Source organism: Epithele typhae (genome assembly GCF_022376455.1).
Source record: "Epithele typhae strain CBS 203.58 chromosome Unknown BXZ73scaffold_27, whole genome shotgun sequence".
Lineage (NCBI taxonomy): Eukaryota > Fungi > Basidiomycota > Agaricomycetes > Polyporales > Epitheliaceae > Epithele > Epithele typhae.
In genome coordinates this window covers 186,506-208,412 of record NW_025954218.1, presented here as the reverse complement: position 1 = coordinate 208,412, position 21,907 = coordinate 186,506, and the positions used below count along the sequence as shown (strand labels likewise).

Sequence of the window (21,907 nt, the reverse complement as noted above, 5' to 3'; positions counted from 1 at the left end):
CTCTCGCGTTTGGGACGAGGGCTGCGAGCTCGACCCTCCCTGTCACCCACACGTCTCGCCTCCAGCCGCCCCCTCAGTCGCCAAGCGACATGTCCACCGCGCAATCTTCCGTGTGCGTTCCCGTCGGCCTCACCGCTATGCGAGCAAGAACGGGTGAAGAGTGGTGAAAGGTATTGTGGGTCCACCGCCTCAGGCCACCCCCCGCTTAAACCGTTATCTCATTAGCTCAGGGCTACCTCCCGCCAGGCTCCACGCGAGCGTAAGCTCGTCAGTCATCTTTCCCGCGCCCCCCGCGTGCGCGAGATTGGAGTGAGCCCAGGCAGCCAACCACACGCTGCGCCGACGCCCCCCAAGTCCCCGTCCCCGCCGTCCCCGTCGCCCCCCTGCGCCGCCAGGCTCGGACCTGGACGTCGCACACCCCAGGCCCTCAGCCAGCCAGCCACTCCCCCGCGGTCTCCGCCACCAGCACTTGGCCGCAGCCCCGCACCGCGCCTCCGCCAGCCAACCACAGACCATCACGCCCCCGCACGTCCGTCATTGGCTCGCGACCCGCCCGACGCCCGACGTTTCGCCCGTACGGGGTGCGCGGCGGGCGCATGGAAGACCCGCCCAGGGCCCGGCCCGCTAGTAGCAGATAGCGGGAAGCACTGGGCCCGCCTCGCGCACGCGCCCGAGGCCAGTTGGCCCTTTTTCGCTTAAGCGTGCGTTGGCAGGGAGCGCCGCAATCAGGTCCTGCCGGGTGCGGAGGCAAAGCTCTGGACCGCTTGGTGAGATCTCGTTCGCCCGTCTGCGCCCCCTCCTGAGCTCGACATCATGAGCGGGGCCCGTGTGGAACTACGAGACAAGGCGGCATTTGTGGCAGACGTGCCCGCCCCGGGCCTGGACGTACGGCTGGCCGACTCGTCCGCGGCCGTTCTGCAGTCCGGTTCCAGCAGGCGTCGCAAGCCCATGCACGATCCACACGCCGCCCCTCCCTCCCCGCTCCCACGCGGAAGGCCCCTCAACCACCCCGCGTTCGATCCGCCCACATACCCGCGCGCCGCGGGACGACGACGACGACGGGCCGCAGGCCCATTTCCGCCCCTCCCGCGTCCCATCTGCCTCCGCCCTCCCAGAGTCCCACCGTCGCCGCGCGCCGCCCCGACGGCTGGACGCGCACGCGCACGCACCCGGCCCACGGGCCACCGCGCCTCCCGCGAGCGCGGTCGCGCGGCTCGCCCCGGCCGGCGCAGGCCCTCCCGTCAGACTTCAACCTTCCGCGCCCAGACTCCTGCAGAGCGCTGCCGATGGCGATCGCGCCGCGCCCGCGAATCCATTTTGTCTGGTCTGCGGACATCGATCGCCGTCCGCGTCCTCTGCTTCCGTCCGCGGCGACGGCCCCACGACCAGAAGGGCGCGCGGGTCCATCGGACGCGACGCGCGCACGCGAGCGTCCCCCCCCTTCCTGGAGGCCTGAAGCTGAAGCTCGAAGGCCTGACGTACGGATCCCCGGGCCTCTGGGCCTGGAACAGGGCGGGGGGATCCGAGGCGCGTCGTCGCGTCGCCGTGGCGCGTCGCAGCCGGCGCTCTGGCTGGCAGGAAGGCAGTCCAGGACACTGAGTCGGAACGGGCACCGAACTCTGGTTCAACAGTGTCAGAAGGGCCACCGAACCCTGGTTGGTGGCAGCGCGCGCCTCAGGCTAGCAGCCCAGCCGCCAGCGAACCCTGCGCCACGCGACGCACGCGCGCCCCGAACGATCCGCGCCCCGCGCGCCGGGTATGGCCTAGCGCGCCCCCGCCGCGCGCACTCACGCACGTCCGGGGGGAACGTTCAACGCGCGCCGAACGCTGAACGCTAACGCGCAAGCGCTGAACTTTCACGGTCCTCGCTCCCGTCCTCGTTCGCGTGGCCGCGCGCGCTAGCGCCCCGCGAGAACGGTAGGGGCGGGCGGGGCCCCCGCGTTTTGCATCCGTCGCTGGGCTTCAGCTTTGCAACTTTGGAGCCTGCGTGGGCTCCGTGCCCAGGTACGCAGTCGCTCGCCGCCGCCGCTCTGGGGGCTGGAGAGGCTGTCGTCGCCTTGGGCTTTCGATTCGGACGGACGGCCCCCTCCCCCGTCCGCGACGACGACGACGGCGCGGTGGTGGTGGCGGCGTGTGCTGGTAGATCTGTTCCGGCGGCACCAGCTGGAGCTGGACTCTGGAGTTGCAGTGGACGAGCGACGGCAGTGCGTCGCGGCGCGCGCGCACTGACATACCCGGGCTGCGGTCGCTGACGTCGTCGCGGTCGCTCGCGCGGCCCCGTGCTTCTTCTCCCGCCTGATCCCCCCGCGCGTCCAGGCCCGTCCGTCCGCCCGTCCGTCCGTCCGTCCATAACGTTACGCACATTCGATTCCGACCGCGACAACGACAATGACGACCGCAACGGTCGCGGCGGGATCGGGGGGTGGGCCACCACGGTCCCGGGCAGCGCGGCGCAAGGCCTCGCGGACCAAGGTGCAGCTAGGTGCAGCAGATGCGGTGGCGTAGCAGAAGCCCGGTGCAGAACGGCGCGCGGCGCAGATCAGCGCAGGACAGCCCCCGGGATTTCGCGCGCGCGGAGTCCAGCCCCTGCAGCGTCCGCGAGCTCCGAGCCGCACTTGGAACTCGGAACTTGGAACTTGGAGCTTGGAACTTGGCGAAGACGACGGCCGCGGGAGGCCCCCGCGCACGCACGCTGCCGACCGGCGTCGCACACAACCCACATCGCGCGCCCCTGGCGTCCACCGCGGCCTGCAGCACGCGGCGTGATATGCGATATGCGAGATGGCGCGGCGCGATCACGCAGAGAGAGTCTGAGATGCGCGATGGGGCGATGGGGGGCGCGAGGCCTGAGGGGGGCCCGCCCGCCCGCGTGCGCGAGCGCTCGCTCGCGTGGCGCGCTCGTGGTCGTGGCTAACCTTGTGCCAACGCAGAAAGCTTGTCAGAACCTTGCATCGCCCTCGGCGCCTCCCTCGCGCGTCGCGACCGGTAACCCAGGGATCCCGTCGCGCGTCGACCTCGCTCTGTCTGTCTTTCTTTTTTTCTTTCTTTCTTTCTCTTTCGCTCGCTCGCGCACGCGTGCGCCCCGCGCGGTACCGGTTATGTCGCGCGGACCCTGTAGTTGCCCTCCCGCACCTCCCGCCCCCGCCCCCGCCGCGGCATCTCCACGGCCACGCGCGGTCAGTGGGGCCCCCCTCCCGCTCCCCCCGGTACCTGCGCACGCGGTGGTTGCGGTCGCGGGCATGGACCGAACGCGCCCCCCGAACGCGCGTCCATCTGCCGCGGCCCTCCGTTCTTCTTCTTGTTCTTCTTCTCCCCCCCACCCGAATAGATGCTCTGTTCTGTGGCGTCGCAGAGCACGCACATGCGCGCGTGGGACTCGGGGGGAACCGCGGGGGTGGCACGGACCTGCATTGCCGGATCCAGACGCGCTGGGCAGGGCTGGCGCCGGGTGGCTGCTGTGTCAGTGTCAGTGTTCGCTGTGGTGTGGTCCACCCGCCCCGCCCCCGTCCGAGTCTGTCGTGGGCCAGGCTGATCGAACTGGTGGGCTCGATTCGGGGCGGGCAGGTGGGCGGGCGCTCGGCCGAGGGTGGTTCGGGGCTGGAATGCTAAGGCGAAGCTTGGTGGACGCGCGTGCGCACGCGCCTCGAGGCCGCCAGTCCGGCGTGGGCTCCTGAAGTCGATCCGCACTCCGCACGGCACACGCATGGAGAGAGAGAGTGCGGCCAAGGACATTATATATTTTGTTCCGGGCGGTCTAGCGGTACAGTCGGGCTGGTTCCAGGTCGGGGCGGGGAATGGTACATGTAGCGTATGTGTGGTGGGGCGCGGGGCGTATGCGAGATGTGCGGATGCCGAGTGAGCGTGCTTCGGAGAGATATAGAGATAGAGAGACGGAGAGAGAGGAGAGCGAAGCAGATGCGACGAGTGAGAGGGAGGGGATAATTTACGATACAGTGGTTAGAGACACAGACACGGCGCCGGGGATCCAGATGAGACCAGGAGGGAGAGGGAAGGAGAACCAATCGCGCCCGTCGGCCGAGGGTGGTAAGGGTGTACAGTATGCGGGCACGGACACGAAGACGAAAGACGAAAGTATGGAGGCAGAGGGAACGGTCCAAGAACGAGACGCGAACGTTGGGCTGGAGCAGCACGGGGGAGCGGGGAATCGGGGTCCGCGGCGGGGGCGCTGGGCGACCCGCGCGCGCCCGGTGCGCGCGCGTTAGGGTATGGCACGCGGCGGCGGAGGGGGACGGCGCGGCGGCCAGCGCGCTACGCGGTCATGCCCGCGGAGAGCATGGGCATGGTATAGAGCATCGTCGGCTCGATCACCTCCTGCGGGTGCGCGTCCGGCTGCGGGTACGCGGGCACGCCGTAGCTGTAGTGCAGGTACGGGTACGCGGGCATGCCGTGCCCCGCGTCGGCGGCGTAGTAGAACGCGTCCTGGTGCGGCGCGTAGCTGAGGAGAGGGCGTCAGCGCTGGACACGGTGTGCGGGGGGAGAGAAGGGTGCGCACTCCATGCCGTGGTCGGAGAGCGAGGACTCGGAGGGCTGCATCGGGGGCACCTGCGGGAGCGCGATGTGCGGCGCGCCGTCGGCGGCGGCGCTCGCGAGGTTGACGAGCATCGGGTTGTGGTGCATGCCGTGGGCGTCGACGCGCATGCCGAACGCGTCGAGGCGCTGCTCGGGCGTGAGGAACGTCGGGGAGCCGAGGCAGCGCACGGGCCGCGGGGCGTGCACGGCCGCGGGGGCGTGGTGCTCGACGAAGTCGTGGAACGGCTCCGGCGCGGGGTGCGCCTCGGCCGCGTGCGCGTAGGCGGAGGACGAGGCCTCGTAGTAGTCCGCCATCGCGGCCTGCTCGGCGGCGAAGCCCTCGTGGTGGACGTTGTCGTACCCGAACGAGGTCGGGATCGCGTACTGGGCGTCCTCCCACTGCTGGGAGGCGAACTCGGCGGGGGACGCGGTGGACTCGAACATGTGGGAGTCCTGCTCGGAGTAGAGGAGGTCGGGGGTGGACGTGCCGGAGTTCTCGGACTTGGCGTGCGCGTAGTGGTACGGGGAGGAGTCGACCTCGGAGGGCGGGTAGGACGGACCGGCGGGCTCGGAGCACTCCGAGTCCGAGCGCAGGCGGCGGTCGCGGGGCTGGCGGGAGGCGTTTTGTTGTGGGCGCGCGGGCTTGTCCTCCTCGACGTACTCGCAGATGTAGCCGCGGGCGAGGCAGCGGTTGCACGCGGGGCGCGAGCCGCTGCACTGCGTGGCGGGTGGCGGTTCAGAAGGAGGTGGGTGTGACGAGAGAGGAGAACTCACCTTGGCTTTCCGTTGGCGGCACTTGTTGCACGCCTTCTGGGTGCGTCTGTTCTTGAGGGGGGTGGGGGAGCGGAGGAAGATGCAGGCGCCGTCGGGACCGGGGAGGGTGCCGGCGCGGTAGTGGTAGTACTCGCAGCCCCAGGGAACGTCGTAGGGGATGAGGTTCCAGGAGTCCTCGGAGGCGACGGCGAGGTCGAGGCTGGCGGGGGAGTAGGGCTCGATGGGGGTGGAGGGGGAGGAGTTGGAGGGGGAGGAGCGGCCCGAGGGGGAGGGGCGGTCGGGGAAGTAGCCGTGGTTGGAGCAGTGCTCGAACATGATGGTGAGGTCGGAGTCGGGGCGGGGGTGGTGGCGGAGATGGGCCATGGCGGGCGGGCGGCGGGAGAGGTGGGCAGGGCGGCGGGGGGCCGAGGCGGGCGGAAAGCATCTTTTAACTCGACGGCGGTCGTGCGCGGGGGAGCGTTGGACGAAACGAGGGCGCGACAGGAGCGCCGAGATCGACGGCAGGATCTGCCCTAGGTCGCAATCGGGCAGGAGAATGTTCTTCGCCGCTAGATGCCCAGAGCCTATCACGCTCCCTCCCATCGAGATCCCCCGGCGGAGAACCCCGGCGCCAGCTCCCTCCCTCCTAATGCTCCCGCGCCTCTCCCCGACCCCCGCGCGCCTGCCGCCTGCCGCCTGCGCCCTCCCAGCGCTCCCTCCCGCCTTCTCCCCGAGCGAGTCCCCCCCAGCGACCACCCCCCCGCTCGATTGCACGCCCACGCCCTCGATGCCCACGCCGATCGTCCTGTCCACTGCCAATAATTGCCTCGCCCACGCCCCCGGCCCGCACGGCGCCCGCCCCCGACACCGACGACCCCACCGCCCCCGCCCCCGCCCCCGATCCCTGCTCTCGGCCAGCACGAGCTCGAGGAGCGCCCTCGTCCGCTCGGGTTACATTCAGGGCTCCTCACGCTTCCTTCGCGTGGCCGCCACCACGCCCGCCCGTCCAACCACCTCCAGCCTCCAGCGTTCTCCCTTCCAGCTCCTGCGGCTCCCTCGCGCACCGTGTCGGCCCCAGGCGACGCCACGAGCCCCGACCGGTAGCCCTCTCGACCGCGCCCCCGCTCCCAGCCACGGTGCAGACGGTCTCTGGGGCGCGCGATCGCCCCAGGCACTCGCAGGGTGCGTCTATATGTGGCGCACTTAAGCCATTCGATCGCCCACGCTCGACGGCTCGGCCTCCACCACCGGCACGCGCACGCCCCCGCCCCGCCCAGCGTTCGCGCGTCACGCTCGACGCCGTCGCGCCGCGTGCGCGTTGCGTTTTGGGTTTCCATTGCACGGCGCGAACCGCGGCCCCGCCGGCAGACGGCAGACAGGAGACGTGCGTCGTCGGGCCCGCGCCGCGTGCGTTAGCGTTAGCGTTGGGCGGGCGCTGCGGCCTGCGCTCCACGCTCCAAGCCTGTCACGTTTCCCGGCGGCAGCCAGCACGGACGTCTTGCAAGCTGCCCGCGTCCAACTACGCGCCGTCGCTGTCGGGCGCGGGCGCAGGGGCTGCGACGCCGGAACGGCCGCAGCCCCACCAGGCGCGGCGGGCAGGTACGCATCGATGGAGACTCGACCGCCACGCTCACGCATGAGCACGCGCACGCGCACATAGACAGCAGTGCCCTCGAGGGCGACATGCAATATTACAGACCGGATCGGTTTCCAGAGGCTACAGGGTGTGGACCCGACGGCGGGGGGTTGGGCGTGCTGAAACGCGAGTGGGGGGGACGGAAAGGGGCGGTGGAGGCACGATGCGGCGAGTGGGGGAGGAGGGAGCGGGAGAGGGGCAGGGCTCGGGCGCAGGATCGCGTTTGAGCTCGGCAGGGATGAGATCATGTCGCGGGGTCGTGCAGCACAGCGAGCAGATACCGTTCGTCTGCGCGTGGAGATTGAGTATCGAGGGAGAGGGGGCGTGTGGAGTACGCGCAGAGAGGGCATGACGCGCACCTGGGCTGATCAGAATCTCGTGGCGTTTCGTTCGTATCCTCATGAATCGGATCTCATCCTAGGGTGATAAAAGGTTGGATTTAGAACGTGGGTTTGTGCTCCTTCGCAACGGACACGGAACAGGACAGAATATGAACTTGCAGGAGGAGGACACGGACACGGGACAATGAACGCAACCGAAAGAACTTACCGTGTCCGACTGGCCGCTGGTGATCTCCTCAAGACCGACCTGGACGCTCTGGACGATGCGCGCTATCGCGCTCGCGTACTTCTTGCCCTGCTCGCCCTCGAAGACGACGCCAGAGTGGCGGATGATCGTAACCGGCTGGCCTCTTGACAGCAGCATGTAGCCAAGCACGGACCGGTGGGAGGTGAGGACGGTGAGGGTCTGCTCGAGCTCCGGGGGCATCACTAGCGGCTGAGACGCCGCGGAAGAGGAGGCTGCGTGTGGGTCTGCCATTGTCTGCGTCGCGAGCATCGACATCGGGGGAGAGGGAGGCGTGGACGCGCTGCTGCAGGAGGCTCGCGTCGCCGCCGCGCACGCCTGTCGGGGCGTCTGCTTATCTAAGCCAACCTATGGGCTCTGTGCAAGGGCGCGGGCCGGCGATCGCCGAGCCCCTGTGGTGCGCAGCGATGACGGCGTCGCGCTCCTGGCCCTCGACGCTGGCCGGGCAGCTCCAGTCCACTGCCCAAGCACTCGTCCTCGATCTCGTCCAGCAGCTGAAACGGCCGCAACGCACGCTATCCCTGGGCGGAGTGCCCAAGGCACCACCCCGCGCCGCGGTGCACACAAACGAATCACTGCCCCGGCCGGGCGCGCCCCCCGCGCAATATGATGCGCTCCTCCCGTCGTCGCGTAGAACGTCGAAACCAGCCCTGGTGAGAGCGCGAATTATATACTTGGTGTCAATCCACCCGCCCTGACCTGCCCGACCCTGCCCGCTCGGATGTCTTGTTCGCCTCCCCCTGCCACGCCGCGGGGCCAGGCTCTCGTGCGCCAGCCCGTCGGCGTGCACGCGCGGGGATCACTCATCACGTTTGGGTGCCCGGGCCTTCGAACCGCCCTCTGGCCCCTCGGGGGGCATGCGGGACTCACCACTCACTCTGGAGCTGCGAGCGTTCGCGCAGGCAGAGGACTCCACCGCTGTCCTTAACCATGCGGAGCATAGCACAGGGATCACCGCCAGGCGTCCGATGCACGGCTCCACCCTCGGCCCGTCTCACGTAGAACGCGAACACAGACGCCAAGCCCCGACGGCCCAACGCGCTGTCCAGCGTGGCGGAGAGAGGGAAGACGAAGCGTCGAATCACAGCTGGTCGCTCTCCCATTCGCTCCGCGCTGCGCTGCCCAAGAGTCCAAACCGCCCACGGCCGAGTCGGACTCGCAGCAAACGCGACGGTGCGAGGTTGGCCCGGGTCCAACAGCCGTTCGACTGGTGGCTAGCCGAGCCCGCTTCCATCTGGCGCCTAACCTCGCCCTCCCGCACCGACGCACCGATCCAGAGAGGTACGTACTTGCCCGTTGATACGACGACGGGCCTCCCGGCGCTCATCCGGGCACACTGGTCTCACCGTGCGTATCGACTCAGTCCTGGTACGCTCCGCTCGCTGTGCATCATTGGATTGTGGCTGACGGTGGCGGCACGAGGCTACCGTTCGGCCCCCCAAACCTTTGCACTTCCATTACACGACCCCCAGCCACGGCGCGGGCATCATCTGCCATATCCCAGACTTACCATCCAGAATGAAGTTTGAAGGGTCGTCCGCCCTTCTAGATCCACAAACCGTGCTCTCGCAAGACGCTACCACGCGCGGCCGCACCGCATCTCCGAGCACACATTCCGCTTTTTCGGATCCAGCCTCTCAGTTCGACAGTCGCCAGCCCGGCGGCGACTCGAGACGCCTGCCATCGCACACAGAGACGACCACTGCATGTGTTCTGCTGGCTAGAAGCCCCCTTCCCCCAACCCTCCGCTGGAGATATACGGCTAGCCGCGACCTCCAGGCTCGCCGGGGGCCGTGCCACCGCGGAGCGGCCCATCAAGTGGACTTCGAACCCGTTCGTACCTCCACCTCGGACGCCCACCGCACTCCGACGCATCTCCGACCCCCCTGCTTCCCCCGCCGCCCTCCCAGCGTCCGAACCACACCGCAGCCCCGCGGATACTCCGCGACCCCGCGCCGGCGTCCTACTAGAAGCGCAAGAAGGTGAAGGGGTGCGTGATTGCCCGCCGGGACCCGCGCGGCCGTGACACCTCGGTGCACCCACAATTCGCCCAGCCGGTGGTTCCGCGGTGCCCCTCGGGCCTCGGCGCTCGCGAGCGGCTGACGGCCGACGGCCCTTGTCCTCCGCGCACGGAGGCGCCTGGCGAAGGCCGACCGGCGTTGTTTAGACAGATGCGCGCCCTCCCTCCCTCGCGCCGTGCGCGGCATCTGCGAGACGAGCCCCGGCCGCCGTGGTGTGGTCGACGGAAGAGAACCAGGTGTCGCGTGGTCGCGATGCTCGCGTGCAGTCCTGTCGCCGTGCGCGGAGCGCCACGATCGCAAATTGGGCTCCTTCGGTGACAGCGTCGCGAGCTCGCGGGGTGCTGCACGCACGCACGCAGCACCGCCCCGGGGCCCGGACGCTGGAGCGCAGGGGGAGGTGGTGCTGAACAGAGGTGGCGGCGGCCGAGCGAGGTGGCGTCAGCCCGCTCTCCGAGAACCTCGCACTGGCAAGGCTGACTGTGCCGCTCACGTGTGCGGAAAGAAGACGCTCTCGGTGACGGCTCGCGACGTCGGGATTCGCTGCTTCCCCCAGTTCGGGCCAGAGCTTCCCACCTCGCCCTCGACATTTCAACTGGGGGGACGTGCCGGGGGCCTGGGGTGCTCACCAGAGGAACGTAAAGATCGCCACGCCCCGCCTGGAACGCGGCGCTCTGCAATACCGCTCTCCCGCCTGTCTCGCGTACGCACTCCCGCCTGCACTCCGTCCTGGCAGCTCACCCTCGATGTTGGTGGCTGAGAGGCCGCCGCCAGCCTTTACCTTATCAGCGCCTCGCCACATTCCGGTGATGCGCATCCCCAGGTCCCCCGCGAGCGAGCTCTTGTCAAAATCACACACCCAATTCGTCACCCAATTCGTCCTCGGGCTGTGGGGGACGGCTTGCGTCCGCTGCGTTCGCAGCCGACGTCGCTCGCACTCGACTACGCCACCCTGGGCGTCTTACGTTCGTTAGGCACCGTGCCACGCTCGCGTCTCCCCGACGCAGCTCGAATCGAACGCCTTCTCGTGATCGACCTCGCCGCCGTCCCGAGTCTCGCCCCGGCCGCATTTACCGACGAGCGACATGTATCACGGACGGGCTTCGCTCGCGTGATGCGTCGATCAAACAAGCGTCGCGCTGGCATGTGCAGACAAACCCGAGCCCCGACCCACATCTAAATGCGTGCACGGACGCAGCTGGGTGTCCACTTCCTCCCGTGCCCCCCATGATTAATGCAGATGAACGACCGCTGCCCCGTCGCCCGCCTCGACTCTGGACCCTGGCGCCGTCCCCCCCTCGCGCAATATACGACGCGCAGCCGCAGCGCCCGCCGGACTCAAACACCGCCAGCTGCGCGACGCCTCCAGCCCGTCCCTTCGCGTGCGGGCGCGCATGCGGCCCCTGCGATCGAGGCGATCGGGCTCCCCGCGAGCTTCCGGAGTCCGAGTCCAAGCCCGAGTCCGCGCGTCGCACGGTCCGACGTCGCAGGGCTGCCTGTCCGTCGCCCGGGTCCGCTCGCGAGGCTCGGAGGCTTTGCGTTTGCGTGGCGGGCGACGGGACGGTACCTGGCAGCAGCAGCGCGGCCCTGCGTGGCGCACGTCCGCATGCCGGGTGCGTCTAGACGTCCGGGGGACGGCGGGCCTGGATCCAGCTCGACGGGGGGAGCGCTCGCGGTCGCCGGTGACGTTGGACGTCGGACGTCGGACGTCGAGAAGCGAGACCGCGAGGGGGGTGTGCGTGCTCGGGGAGGGGATGCCACGCACGTAGGCGCAGACGACATCCGCACTTGTGGATCCAGCTGTGGGTCCTACCACTTGCCGGAAGCAGCAGGTCGGACGCGACGGTCTGATCGCGCTCGGGGGGAGCGGCGGGCACGGCGAACTTGGGTCGCCGGCAGGGGCTGCATCGCGTACGGGAGGGTCGTCGCGCAGCTCAGATCCGCGAGCGCGTGTGCTCGCCGGTGCGGCGAGCCACATGCGCACGCGCACGCACCGCGACCGCGACCGCGCTGGCAGGAACGCTCGGGTCGAAACCGCTCTGCAGCTCTGACGCGGACGGCCACCGCAGATCTGGCCAGAGCGCAAAACCAGCGCACGACGCCGCTCCCCGAACTGAACGTTCGAACATCTGGGCCCGCGCGTCTATCATGACGTACGTTAACCCCCTCCCCCCCGCTCCTCGCCCCGCCTCGCCCCTTTGCGCACGCGGCGCCTTCTCGCCGCGAGGGGGCCCCTGCAGGATCCCGATCGTCGTCGTCTTCGTCGTCGTCGTGGCCCCCGCCGCCGCCACCGTCGAGAAGCCCCCCCCCCGAGGGAGGAGTGAGGTCATTGCGCGCAGGGCCGCGCTTCGGTGTCGTGCGGCCGCAGGTTCGCGAGCTGATGCGTGCGCATCTCGCGAGTGATGTGCGGCCGGGCCGCCGCGCTCCGGCGCGCGCAGGCGCAGCGCGCTGCGCTTCGAGAGCTTCGCCGTTCGGGGGAGTGCTCTACAGTGCTAGGTTAGCAGGTGCAGAGACGGAGCGAACAGCACCTACTTTGGCAGGGATGCCGGCAGGTCGGCGAGTGCTAGTGAGCGTTCGCCGGGACTTGCCGGGCCTCGAGAGTACGATAGGCTGTGCATGTGCGCAAGGACACACCGACGGTCGTTTTGTCAACGATCGGCGTGCAAGTATCACAATGCACGATCAGGAGGCTATCGTCGTGACCGCGTCGATGTGTCACAAATACTTCCACTGAGAGAGCAACCAGCCCGGCGATCGTCCTCGTCGTCTGAACGATTTGCCTGTGCAGCGATTCAGATCGGAACGCGGCTTTCACCGTCAGGTTTCATTAACGACGGAGGGCCGATCTGCCACAGATACCACCGCAGCCAGCACGATGCAGCCGCAACTTACCGCCTGACATACGTGTCAACTAAAGCTCTGGGGAAGCCGGCTTATCGGTGCTTCAGCCCTCGAGCGCGCGAGGGTCCTGCCGAGGTGGAACGCGAGGCATCCTGCCAGATGGTCGTGACGCTGAATAAAACCCGATGCTAGATGATGCAGGACGGGGACGTCAACGATCAAGCTTAAACATTTGATGGAACTCACCGGAGCACAAAGCACTGACGGCACCCGAAGCGCGAATGTGCAGAACCGCGTCGTGTGGGTTGCCATATCGACTGCCGCCGACATTCAAAACGAATAAGCAGCGTAGGGCGCCAATTGAGATGCACATTGCCGGCATCCAAGGCTTGCAGTCTTCTCCAGTGCGCCCGTCGCCCCATGTGTCCGACGGGGTCGGAAGCCAGTGTCGTCAGGGCTGTCGTTCGTGGGGAGGACGCGAATCCGGGCATGTTGGAAGACCGCAGCAAACGTGAGAGCTTCGGAGCGAACGGAGGGGTATGTCGCGGCAATGCGACTTGCGGGTACATACCGATAGCACGGCGAATTAAGCGATGTACAAAATACAGCGTGAGCAGTAAGATAGCAGCGGCGAACACACGCACCCCGGCCCCGCACCACGCCCGCGGGGGTATCAGTAGATAACACGAGCATCACGCCCCCATACCACCACCATACGCCCGTGCCCGACGGGCCGAGAACGAGAGCCACACTGTCGCGCTCACCGTGGCGTCCAAAACGGCCCGTCCTCAAAGTCCTCCACTCCCGGCCTCCCCATCCCCGCGCTCGCCCGTGCTTGCGGTAGCGGCGGGGGCGGCCCGGTCGACTTCGGCGCCGCCTGCAGACTCCGCACGCTCTGCCTGGGCCCCATCGGCCTAGCTCCCGGGCCGGCGCCGACGGGCCCGGACATCGTGCGCTTGTGGAGGGGGATGATGGACTGGTTGAGGAGCGCGGCGGCCGCGGCAGCGGTGGCGGGCGGGCCCGGGGGGAAGGAGCCGTCGTCGTCGAGGGGGGCGACGAGGTCGAGCTCGAGCACGAAGTGGCCCTCCTTCCAGCGCTCGGGGGAGTCGTGCGCGCGCGCGAACTTCCAGCCGAGGTAGGCGTCGCAGGTCTTGCAGATGAACTCTTGGATCGTGTACGCGCCCGAGTCCATGAGCTGGATGCTGGGCGGGTCGAGGGAGACGTTGCGACTGTGGTCAGGCACGGGCGGGTGCGGAGGTAAGGCGGGTGGTGTGGGGAGGTTGTGGGAAGGCGCGAGGTCGCGGAAGAGGCGTCGGAAAGCATCGAGGGTTGCGAAGGATAGCAATAGAGGAGAATGGAGAGGGACGCCACCGATCGAAGATGAGGTCAGTATCGGTCGCGCAAACGGTGGACGAGTGGGGTTAGGGGACATGGGGAGAAGGGGGACGAGTTGTGTGGGGTGGAAACATGGAGAATGTGCAACGCAGAGAGGGGGTAGGTAGAGAAGGATTGAGAGACGCACACTTCAGAGAGGAGGACACCTTTGCCGGCGTGTCCGCGATACGCCTGCATTCAGCCGGAGTAGCCGGTCAGGACCCAGCCAAGAGATGCGAGGATCGCAGCAGGTATGGGGTACGCACGGTAGACACGATCCGTGAGGTGTGGGCTATTCGTATACCGCACTCGAGACATGTGTATATGCGTGGAGGGCCGACGTAGACGGCGGAGTCGACGACGTCGGCTGGGATGGGCGGTAATGTGGGGGAGCCGCTGTATTTTGACATGGGGCAAGCGCGAGGCGGAGGTCGAGAGTGGTCGAGGGCCTGGGGTGGGCGAGGTGGTCTATGAGGCGGGCAGAGGAGAGGATGGGAAGTGCGCCGGGCCTGATCGCTCGCCGGGCACAGGCGAAGCATCATTTTCCCAGGGATGGCGAGAGGGCGCTTCGGACGCCGGCGAGTCCGGACGCGTCTCGACAGCCTCGGTTTCTCCGCGAATGTTGCGCGCTGGCCACCGCTGGCCACCGTAGCGGTGAACAGCGAGCGGTGGCCATCGACGGAGAGGCAGAGGAGGAGGACGAGGGCGGGCCGATGGCCGCGCCCATCAGCTGCCGAGCGATCACCATCCACTTTCCCATCCGCGCAGACGCGTGGCGGACTGCCTCGGGCCACAACACCAGCTGCCTCTTTGGGCCAATCGAGATAAGACCTCCTGTCTCCTTTCCACCTCGTCCTCAATGCCCCCTCAGCGCATCTTCACCGGTCTTAACGTCATCCTCGACGGACAGCCTCGCCCCGCGACTGTGATTGTCGATGCCGAGACGGGGAAGATCACCCAGGTACGCGACGGCACCAGTGCTCGCACCGACTTCCCAGACACCACCGATGCGGACTGGCTTGACGCCGCAGACAAGTACATCCTCCCAGGCATTGTCGAGTAAGCACCGCTTTCCCGCCCCGCCCAGGTTTAATCAGCCCCACCTTGCCTCCCACAGCGCCCACGTCCACCTCAACGAGCCCGGGCGCACCGACTGGGAGGGCTTTTGGACGGGCACGCGCGCGGCCGCGTCCGGCGGTGTGACGACCGTCGTCGACATGCCCCTCAATTCCATTCCGCCCACCACAACGGTGGCCAACTTGGAAGAGAAGCGCGCCGCCGCCCGTGGCCAATGCTGGACTGATGTCGCTTTCTGGGGCGGCGTCATTCCTGGAAACCAGGTGGGTATGCTGTTCTCGATGGTCCACCTACATGCACTGCCCGTGGGTTAGATGTCGCATATAGCTGCGGTATTCGCGAGAAAGCATGGGACGTTGCGGTCCTACCATCCAGAAAGTGACATTCACTCATAACAATCAGCGATGCCCCCTTCTAGATCCGCTCGACACTTGAATGAGACACGATTATACGTGCGCTCCAAATGCTGACCACAGTGTTGCTTCACAGGCACACTTGAAGCCGCTCATTGACGCGGGTGTCAAGGGCTTCAAGTGCTTTCTCATCGAGAGCGGCGTCGACGTCGGTTACTTCCATCCGTCGGACGCGCCGAAACTCACCCACGCAACGCCCGCCACAGGAGTTCCCTTGCGTAAACGAGAGTGACCTCCGCCTCGCAATGGACGAGATCAAGGCACGCCTCCTCCCCCGCACCGCCGCGCCGCCGCTCACCGCCATTCCGCCCACAGGACACCTCCACCGTGCTCTGCTTCCACGCCGAGCTCGAGACCACGCCCGCGCCCGCGGCCCCCACAGAGCCCGCAGAGCCCGCAGACCCCACGCTCTACTCGACCTTCCTCGCCTCCCGCCCGCCCTCGCTCGAAGTCGCCGCGATCGCGCTCATCACGCGCCTGCACGCGCAGCACCCCGCGCTCCGCCTCCACGTCGTCCACCTCTCCGCCGCCGCGGCGCTCCCGCTCGTGCGCGCCGCCCAGGCCGCGCGCCTGCCGCTCACGGTCGAGACGTGCTTCCACTACCTCGCGCTCGCCGCGGGCGCGGTCCCGCGCGGCCGCCCCGAGTTCAAGTGCTGCCCGCCGATCCGCGACGAGGCGAACCGCGACGCGCTCTGGGCCGCGCTCGCGGACGGCACCGTCGACTGCGTGGTGAGCGACCACAGCCCGTGCGTCGCGGCGCTGAAGCGGACCGAGGACGGGGACGTGATGCGCGCGTGGGGCGGGATCAGCACGCTCGGGCTCGGGCTCGGGCTGCTGTGGACGGAGGCGCGCAGGCGGGGGTTTGGCATTGAGAGCATCGTGGAGTGGCTGTGCGTGCGCACGGCGAGGCATGCGGGGCTCGCGGAGAGGAAAGGGAGGATCGCAGAGGGGTTCGATGCGGACTTGGTGGTGTGGGACCCGGACGCGACGTTCCAGGTGCGTGTGCGCGGGAGAGGGGTGTGGGTGGGTGCTGATGGGGCGGGTGGGACAGGTGACGAAGGAGTCGCTGAACTTCAAGAACAAGCTGACGCCGTATGAGGGCCTCGAGTTGACCGGGAAGGTGCTCAAGACGTTCGTGCGCGGTAAGATGGTCTACAACGCCGCGGAAGCGGATGGGTTCAAGGGGCTTGAGCCTGTGGGCGTGCTTCTCTAGCCGGAATGTGAAGTGTATACTGAGAAGTATGATTGTAAGATGTGTTCGGTAGATGTGTGCACTGCATCCTTTACTTGGTCGCTCTAACCGTCGAAATCGGCCCCTCCGAGGGCGTTAAAAGAGGGAGACTGGCCCCTGTTTTTTTGGCTCTGCCTAATCGACATGCCGCCGCGAACCCTGAAAGACGAACCGAACGTGATGAACTAGCCCAGTAAATAATGTCAATCGAAGTGTTCGCCCAGAAAACACGACCAGCCAGCAATGCGGGTCACGGAGGACGGTACCTGTCTGTAGTATGAATGGATCGATCGTTCTGTTGGGATATGTCGCGCCGCGTCGGCTAAGTTCGGGCGCCCCTACGTTTCAGCCACGCGAGAGAGCCTTTGATCGCCTCCGAGATTCGACGGACAGGAGCAGGTCATGATCGAGAAGAGCTGACGGCCAAAAATGATTGGGGCGTTCGCGTGGCCACGATCGAGGTGGAGATCGCCGCACAGCCCACCGTCGAGCCGTGCTCTATGGTTTTGTGCCTCTTTTCTTCCATGAAACGTCGGCACACATGCCATGATTGACCCTATCTTTACTGGTAACTGGCCACCCGCATGAGTGGCGGCTCGAAAGTCGGTTTGCGCCCGCGCGCGAATCGTCGGGGAGCACCCACAGCGTCCTACATCTTCAGTACGCTCTCGCGTGCCCGAAGCACCCCCTCGGCCTCTCACATTTCCGGGCGGGAAAAGACAGTTTGAACTCGGAATTCGATGTGACTTCGCATGCGGACGGGTAAGCTACTTCTCATGGCCCAATCCGTTCGCCGCTCCCGCCTTGTACCAGCATCGGCCATTCAAGAGCGCGTCCCCACCGCCTGCGTCTGAGCGAGCCGCGTCAAGAATACGGTCTGGACTTTACGGGCGATTTCCTACAACCGCAACGCACGTCAACAAGCGTCCCCGTGCACCCGGGTCGCACTCGCCTCGTTCCACACCGTCCTGGTGCTCTTGCGCGCCATGAGGTCCTCCTCGTACTTCCGGAGGCGCGCGAGCCTGTCCCCGTCGAGCGCAGCGAAGAACGCGGCGATTTCAGCAGGCGCGGACGCGGGCGGCGGGATGCTGAGCACCACGCGGAGCGTGAGCAGCAGCGGGAGGAACGCGGCCTCGGCGATGCTCCACTGCCCGGCGACGAAGCCGCTGTCGGCGGGGAGGAACGCCTGGAGCTCCTCGAGCATCGCGACGAGCGGCGCGGCGGGCCCGCCGCTGACGACGCCGAAGAGGCACGGGCGGAAGTGGGCGTCGGCGGTGGCGATGAAGAGGCGGACGTGGGCGCGGGTCTTGGGCGGCGCGGGGAGCAGGCCGGCGGAGGGGAAGACCTCGGCGAGGAACTCGAGGATCACGACGGACTCGATGAGCTTGACGGCGTCTGGGGAGGGCGCTTGGTCTGGACTCAGTTTGGGGCCGCCGTAAACCAGACAGGGGACCTGGGTGGGGTGATGTGGGTGAGTATGGGGCGAGGGATGCTGCTCGGAAGAAAGCACTTGCACGGCCGCGAGAGGTGACTTTCTCCTGATACCAATCGGGTTTTTCGACTAAGTTCAGGTCGATTACGTCATAGCTAACACCGATCTCCTCCAAGGCGATAGCCACTCGGCGAGGGAAGGGCGAGTTCTGGAAGGATGGTCGTCAGGATCCTCGGGCAGCGCATACGTGGGGATACACTTACAACTGCAGAATACAAAGTGATGCGTTCCGTGTTGACAGACATGGTCGTGGAGTTTGGCGAAGCTGGTACTGTGGGACGCTGGGAATAGATTTCAGGCTTCGTCGCCTCTCATGACAGGTATTTATACCTCCTTCGTCCTGTTCCCCGACCCGGAGTGGGGCTGCCTCTGCTGGTCCTGAGGCCTGATGGCTTTTGTGAAGGCTTTTGTCGAAGCAGACGCAAAAGGCACGGACTCTGCGTATTTCAAAACAGGATCCAAGCGCACTGGCCCGCCTGAAATGCTGTGGTCGATGAATCCGGTGTATACAAATGGCGGCAGGCGAGGTGGCCCTTTGTCAGCGGTCGGCGGCTTTAAGCAGGCCACCCGTCAACTCACTGGTGACAACCACAGAGTTTAAGTGCGAATACAAATGAATGGCGTTGATTGCATGTCCACATGGACGGGAAGGTCGCGCCCCCGATAAGAGCGATTTATAGTTTGGGACAGTCAAGTCTTCGAGGAACTCAAGACGCTCCCATTCACTACGACGGGGTGTATTGTTCGTGTGAACGCTTCTAAAAAAGACGACGTCAAAAATGGTGACGCTCCCTGCCGTTGAAACTTACTGCACTCTGTAGTAGGAGAATTTGAGCGACTCGTGACTCTATCGGCGGTATGTTTGCTCACATTTATTCAATCCCTTGCCCGACGTACGAGGGCGTGGGTATGCACGTGCGCGGGCCAAGTTCCCCCAATCGAAGCAATCCCTTGCCGTGGGTGTGCGCGCCGCGCGGAATTGGAGCGGATTGTAATCCGTGAGTTGCGTAATAGGTGTTCTAGAGCGCCCTTGCGTGCGCATGCGCGCATGTATGAGGAGTTCTGCTGATTGGAAGAGCTTTCAAAAGGAAGCACCAAGCAACAAGTTGTGGGATAAACAAGCAGGAAGCAGACGTACACAATCGAATAGCAGACAATTAACAGTGGTGCGTCGGAGCCACCATCTTTCTGGGAGCAGGCTTTTCTGGGAGCCGTTAGGCTATAAGGATTAAAATTCCACGTGCAGTCAGAAAAAGCACTTCTATGGGTTTCTATGGGCGAGAGAAACCCTTACTTGTATTTCTCTCGGCTTTAATGTGGCACTATGTAGAGAGATGGTCGCCTCGGCGTGTGGTCAGAACGGTGGTAGCTTGCCACAGTGGTCGGCGTTTCACTTTCGTCGGCCGATCCACGTGGTGCGTAAACATGAACAAACAGATAGACTAGCAGCCAACTTCGTCCACCTCTCCATTAACAGCTTGCACATCAATTACTCTACTTCCGTTCAACAACATATGAGACCCAAAACTATAGAGGCGTCCAGGCAGGTGAGGTGCACTTCCAGGAACACTCACTGCATTGTCGAATAAATGGAGCGCGCGCCCCGATCATCGTCGAATCATTTGCCAAGGTACTGTCGTCGAATTGTCGAAGTAATAGCTCTGCTAGTACTTACTGTGTGTACTCTTCCCAGGCTTGATCCACGCCTCTGGTTGTTCTGTTGGCTTCTAAGAAGCAAGAATGGCCCCTGGGACTTGTATCTTCCATTCATTCATCAGAGAGTCGACGCCAAATGCCATCGGCTGGACGTACACGAGCCAGACAGTGAGGTAAGCCCCGAGGTCCCCGTACCGTTTGTATGTACTTGGCTTTTACATAAGGTGCATCCTCGGTGTGCGAGAGTTTGCACTTCTCCTCGCAACCTCTCATTCCCTTCAATCGTCATGTCTATCCTGATCACTCCAATCGTCGTGACGCCTCTGATGAAGGTCCCTCTCCTCCTAGCCACCGCAACATATTCGTACTACGGCATGACCCCTCCTACGCAACCGCCGGCCAAGGAGGAGATGGAACGGATGAGTAAGACGGAGAACACGCCCATCACCGCCCCAATTCTTGCTGGTGTCAAGGTAAGTTGCAGTCCCTACTCCGTCCTGCGCCAGTCTCATGGACTCCACATACAGTACGGCTTGTGCAGCCTCGCGGTTGCCGAGGCGGCCGCGATCCTCGTGCACGCCTTCCCTTCATACGTCCCATCAAGCCTTGCGGATTCCTTCCCAGACGCCCTGCCGCTCGGCATCGACGGGCTCGCCCTTGGAGGCTGCCTGCTGGCCATTGCAGGCGGCGGGATCCGGTCGTGGTGCCACCAGACCCTCGGCCGCTTCTTCACCTGGAATATCGCCGTCCGCGAAGGCCACCAGCTTGTCACCGACGGGCCGTACTCCCTTGCTCGCCACCCCAGCTACCTCGGCTTCGTCCTCATGAGCCTGGGCAACGTCGCGCTCCTCGCCAGCCCGCGTTCGCTCTTCATCGCTTCCGGCGCGGCCGACGGCTTCGTGGGGCGCGCGTTCGCCGCCACGAGCGTGGTGTACCTGGCATGGCTCTGCAACCGGCTTCTGGCGAGGATGAAGGTGGAGGACGATGTGCTGAGGAGGGAGTTCGGGGCGCAATGGGACGCGTGGGCGAAGAAGACGCCGTATGTCCTTATACCTGGGGTATACTGACAGGTGCGAGTTCGGGAGAAAGACGGTGAGCCGGCGACCCACTAATGGCCCGATTCAAAGCCCTCATACTGACCGGGATACCTCCAGAAGTGTACCGGAACAGGTATTCAGAGATGGAGGGAAGCATGAGGCCGAGTGCGCACTCACGGTCCTGAGAGTACAGGCTTCGAATCTCACAGTATGTCACCCTTGTCCTGTTGGTTAGGGACACTGCTATGCCCATATTACTTCCGCATCCCCGCGGCCATAACATGAGTGAGATGCTCAACTGTGCCCCAGGAAGACATTCCACAGCATACGTACCATGTCCCTGCCATTGATCCCTCCATCGTCCACTGTCCTCACCGCCAAGTTCGCCCTCTTGCTTTGCCACGTCGTCTACACCTGGCAAGGCATGACACCCCCAACCCCCAAGAGCGAAGCAGCCGACCCTCAACCAGCCAAGTTCAAGTACCTCGCCCCCGGCGACTTCTTCACCAAAGCCCCACGCCTCTTTGCCGCTGTCGCAGTGATTGTGAAGGTGCGTGCCCGTCCCGTGAACCGCGCCCAAAACCCTCCACGCGCCCATCACCCGCATCTCTTATCGCACCCACACAGATCCTCCTGTGCACGACCCCGGCCGCCGAGGCCGCTTCCATCCTCCTCCACGCCCTCGGCCGCGGCGGCCGCGGATCCTCCCCGCTCCCGCCTCCATCCGTGCGTGGCGCAGCGTCGGCCGCTTCCCTCGCCGCCTCGCTGCTCGCCGCCGCGGGCGGCCTCACGCGCGTGTGGTGCCACCGCACGCTCGGCGCGTCCTTCACCTGGCAGCTCGCGGTCCGCGACGGGCACCAGCTCGTCACAGGGGGCCCGTACGCGCTCGCCCGGCACCCGAGCTACACCGGGTGGGCGCTCATCGCGCTGGGCAACGTGCTGTATCTCTTCGGGCCGGGCTCGTACTTCGCGCGGACCGCGGTGGGGAGGTCGGCGGCGGGGAGGTGGGGCGCGCGGGCGTTGGCGGTGCACATGACGGCCGTGTCGGTGGCGCTGTGTGGGCGGGCGGGGAAGGAGGATCGGATGATGCGGGAGGAGTTCGGGGAGGAGTGGGGGCGGTGGGCGAGGAGGACGCCGTATAGGCTTGTGCCTTGGGTGTACTGAGTGGAGGTGAACGGAAGGCGTGTATATGGACCACAAAGGGGAGGGGGCTCGAATAGATTGCGTAGGAATGGTTGTTATACATTTGCAGAACCCTGCTACA

At 65.9% G+C, this 21,907-nt stretch overlaps 6 protein-coding genes across 6 annotated transcripts; 2 read left to right on the top strand and 4 right to left on the bottom strand.

Annotated features, from left to right (window-relative positions):
- Window positions 1-4,269: 4,269 nt before the first annotated feature.
- Window positions 4,270-5,667, bottom strand: BXZ73DRAFT_47582 (uncharacterized protein; the record flags this gene model as incomplete). Its single annotated transcript, XM_048019904.1, has 3 exons — window positions 4,270-4,456; window positions 4,514-5,247; window positions 5,305-5,667. 3 exons carry the CDS (start codon window positions 5,665-5,667, stop codon window positions 4,270-4,272), a joined length of 1,284 nt encoding a protein of 427 aa, XP_047877438.1.
- Window positions 5,668-7,163: 1,496 nt separating this feature from the next.
- Window positions 7,164-7,738, bottom strand: BXZ73DRAFT_47539 (uncharacterized protein; the record flags this gene model as incomplete). The annotated part of the gene is made up of 3 exons (XM_048019892.1): window positions 7,164-7,207; window positions 7,279-7,336; window positions 7,469-7,738. The coding sequence occupies 3 exons, from the start codon at window positions 7,736-7,738 to the stop codon at window positions 7,164-7,166; spliced, it is 372 nt and encodes a 123-aa protein (XP_047877437.1).
- Window positions 7,739-13,123: 5,385 nt separating this feature from the next.
- Window positions 13,124-13,935, bottom strand: BXZ73DRAFT_47596 (uncharacterized protein; the record flags this gene model as incomplete). The annotated part of the gene is made up of 2 exons (XM_048019907.1): window positions 13,124-13,592; window positions 13,886-13,935. 2 exons carry the CDS (start codon window positions 13,933-13,935, stop codon window positions 13,124-13,126), a joined length of 519 nt encoding a protein of 172 aa, XP_047877436.1.
- A 174-nt stretch (window positions 13,936-14,109) lies between these two features.
- BXZ73DRAFT_90282 (allantoinase) lies at window positions 14,110-16,440 on the top strand (the record flags this gene model as incomplete). Its single annotated transcript, XM_048025580.1, has 7 exons — window positions 14,110-14,121; window positions 14,609-14,796; window positions 14,855-15,077; window positions 15,304-15,375; window positions 15,434-15,487; window positions 15,543-16,223; window positions 16,279-16,440. 7 exons carry the CDS (start codon window positions 14,110-14,112, stop codon window positions 16,438-16,440), a joined length of 1,392 nt encoding a protein of 463 aa, XP_047877435.1.
- A 934-nt stretch (window positions 16,441-17,374) lies between these two features.
- BXZ73DRAFT_47733 (uncharacterized protein) lies at window positions 17,375-18,195 on the bottom strand (the record flags this gene model as incomplete). The annotated part of the gene is made up of 3 exons (XM_048019927.1): window positions 17,375-17,950; window positions 17,991-18,098; window positions 18,154-18,195. 3 exons carry the CDS (start codon window positions 18,193-18,195, stop codon window positions 17,375-17,377), a joined length of 726 nt encoding a protein of 241 aa, XP_047877434.1.
- A 1,698-nt stretch (window positions 18,196-19,893) lies between these two features.
- On the top strand, window positions 19,894-21,807 carry BXZ73DRAFT_47598 (uncharacterized protein; the record flags this gene model as incomplete). The annotated part of the gene is made up of 2 exons (XM_048019908.1): window positions 19,894-20,199; window positions 21,301-21,807. 2 exons carry the CDS (start codon window positions 19,894-19,896, stop codon window positions 21,805-21,807), a joined length of 813 nt encoding a protein of 270 aa, XP_047877433.1.
- Window positions 21,808-21,907: the final 100 nt, after the last annotated feature.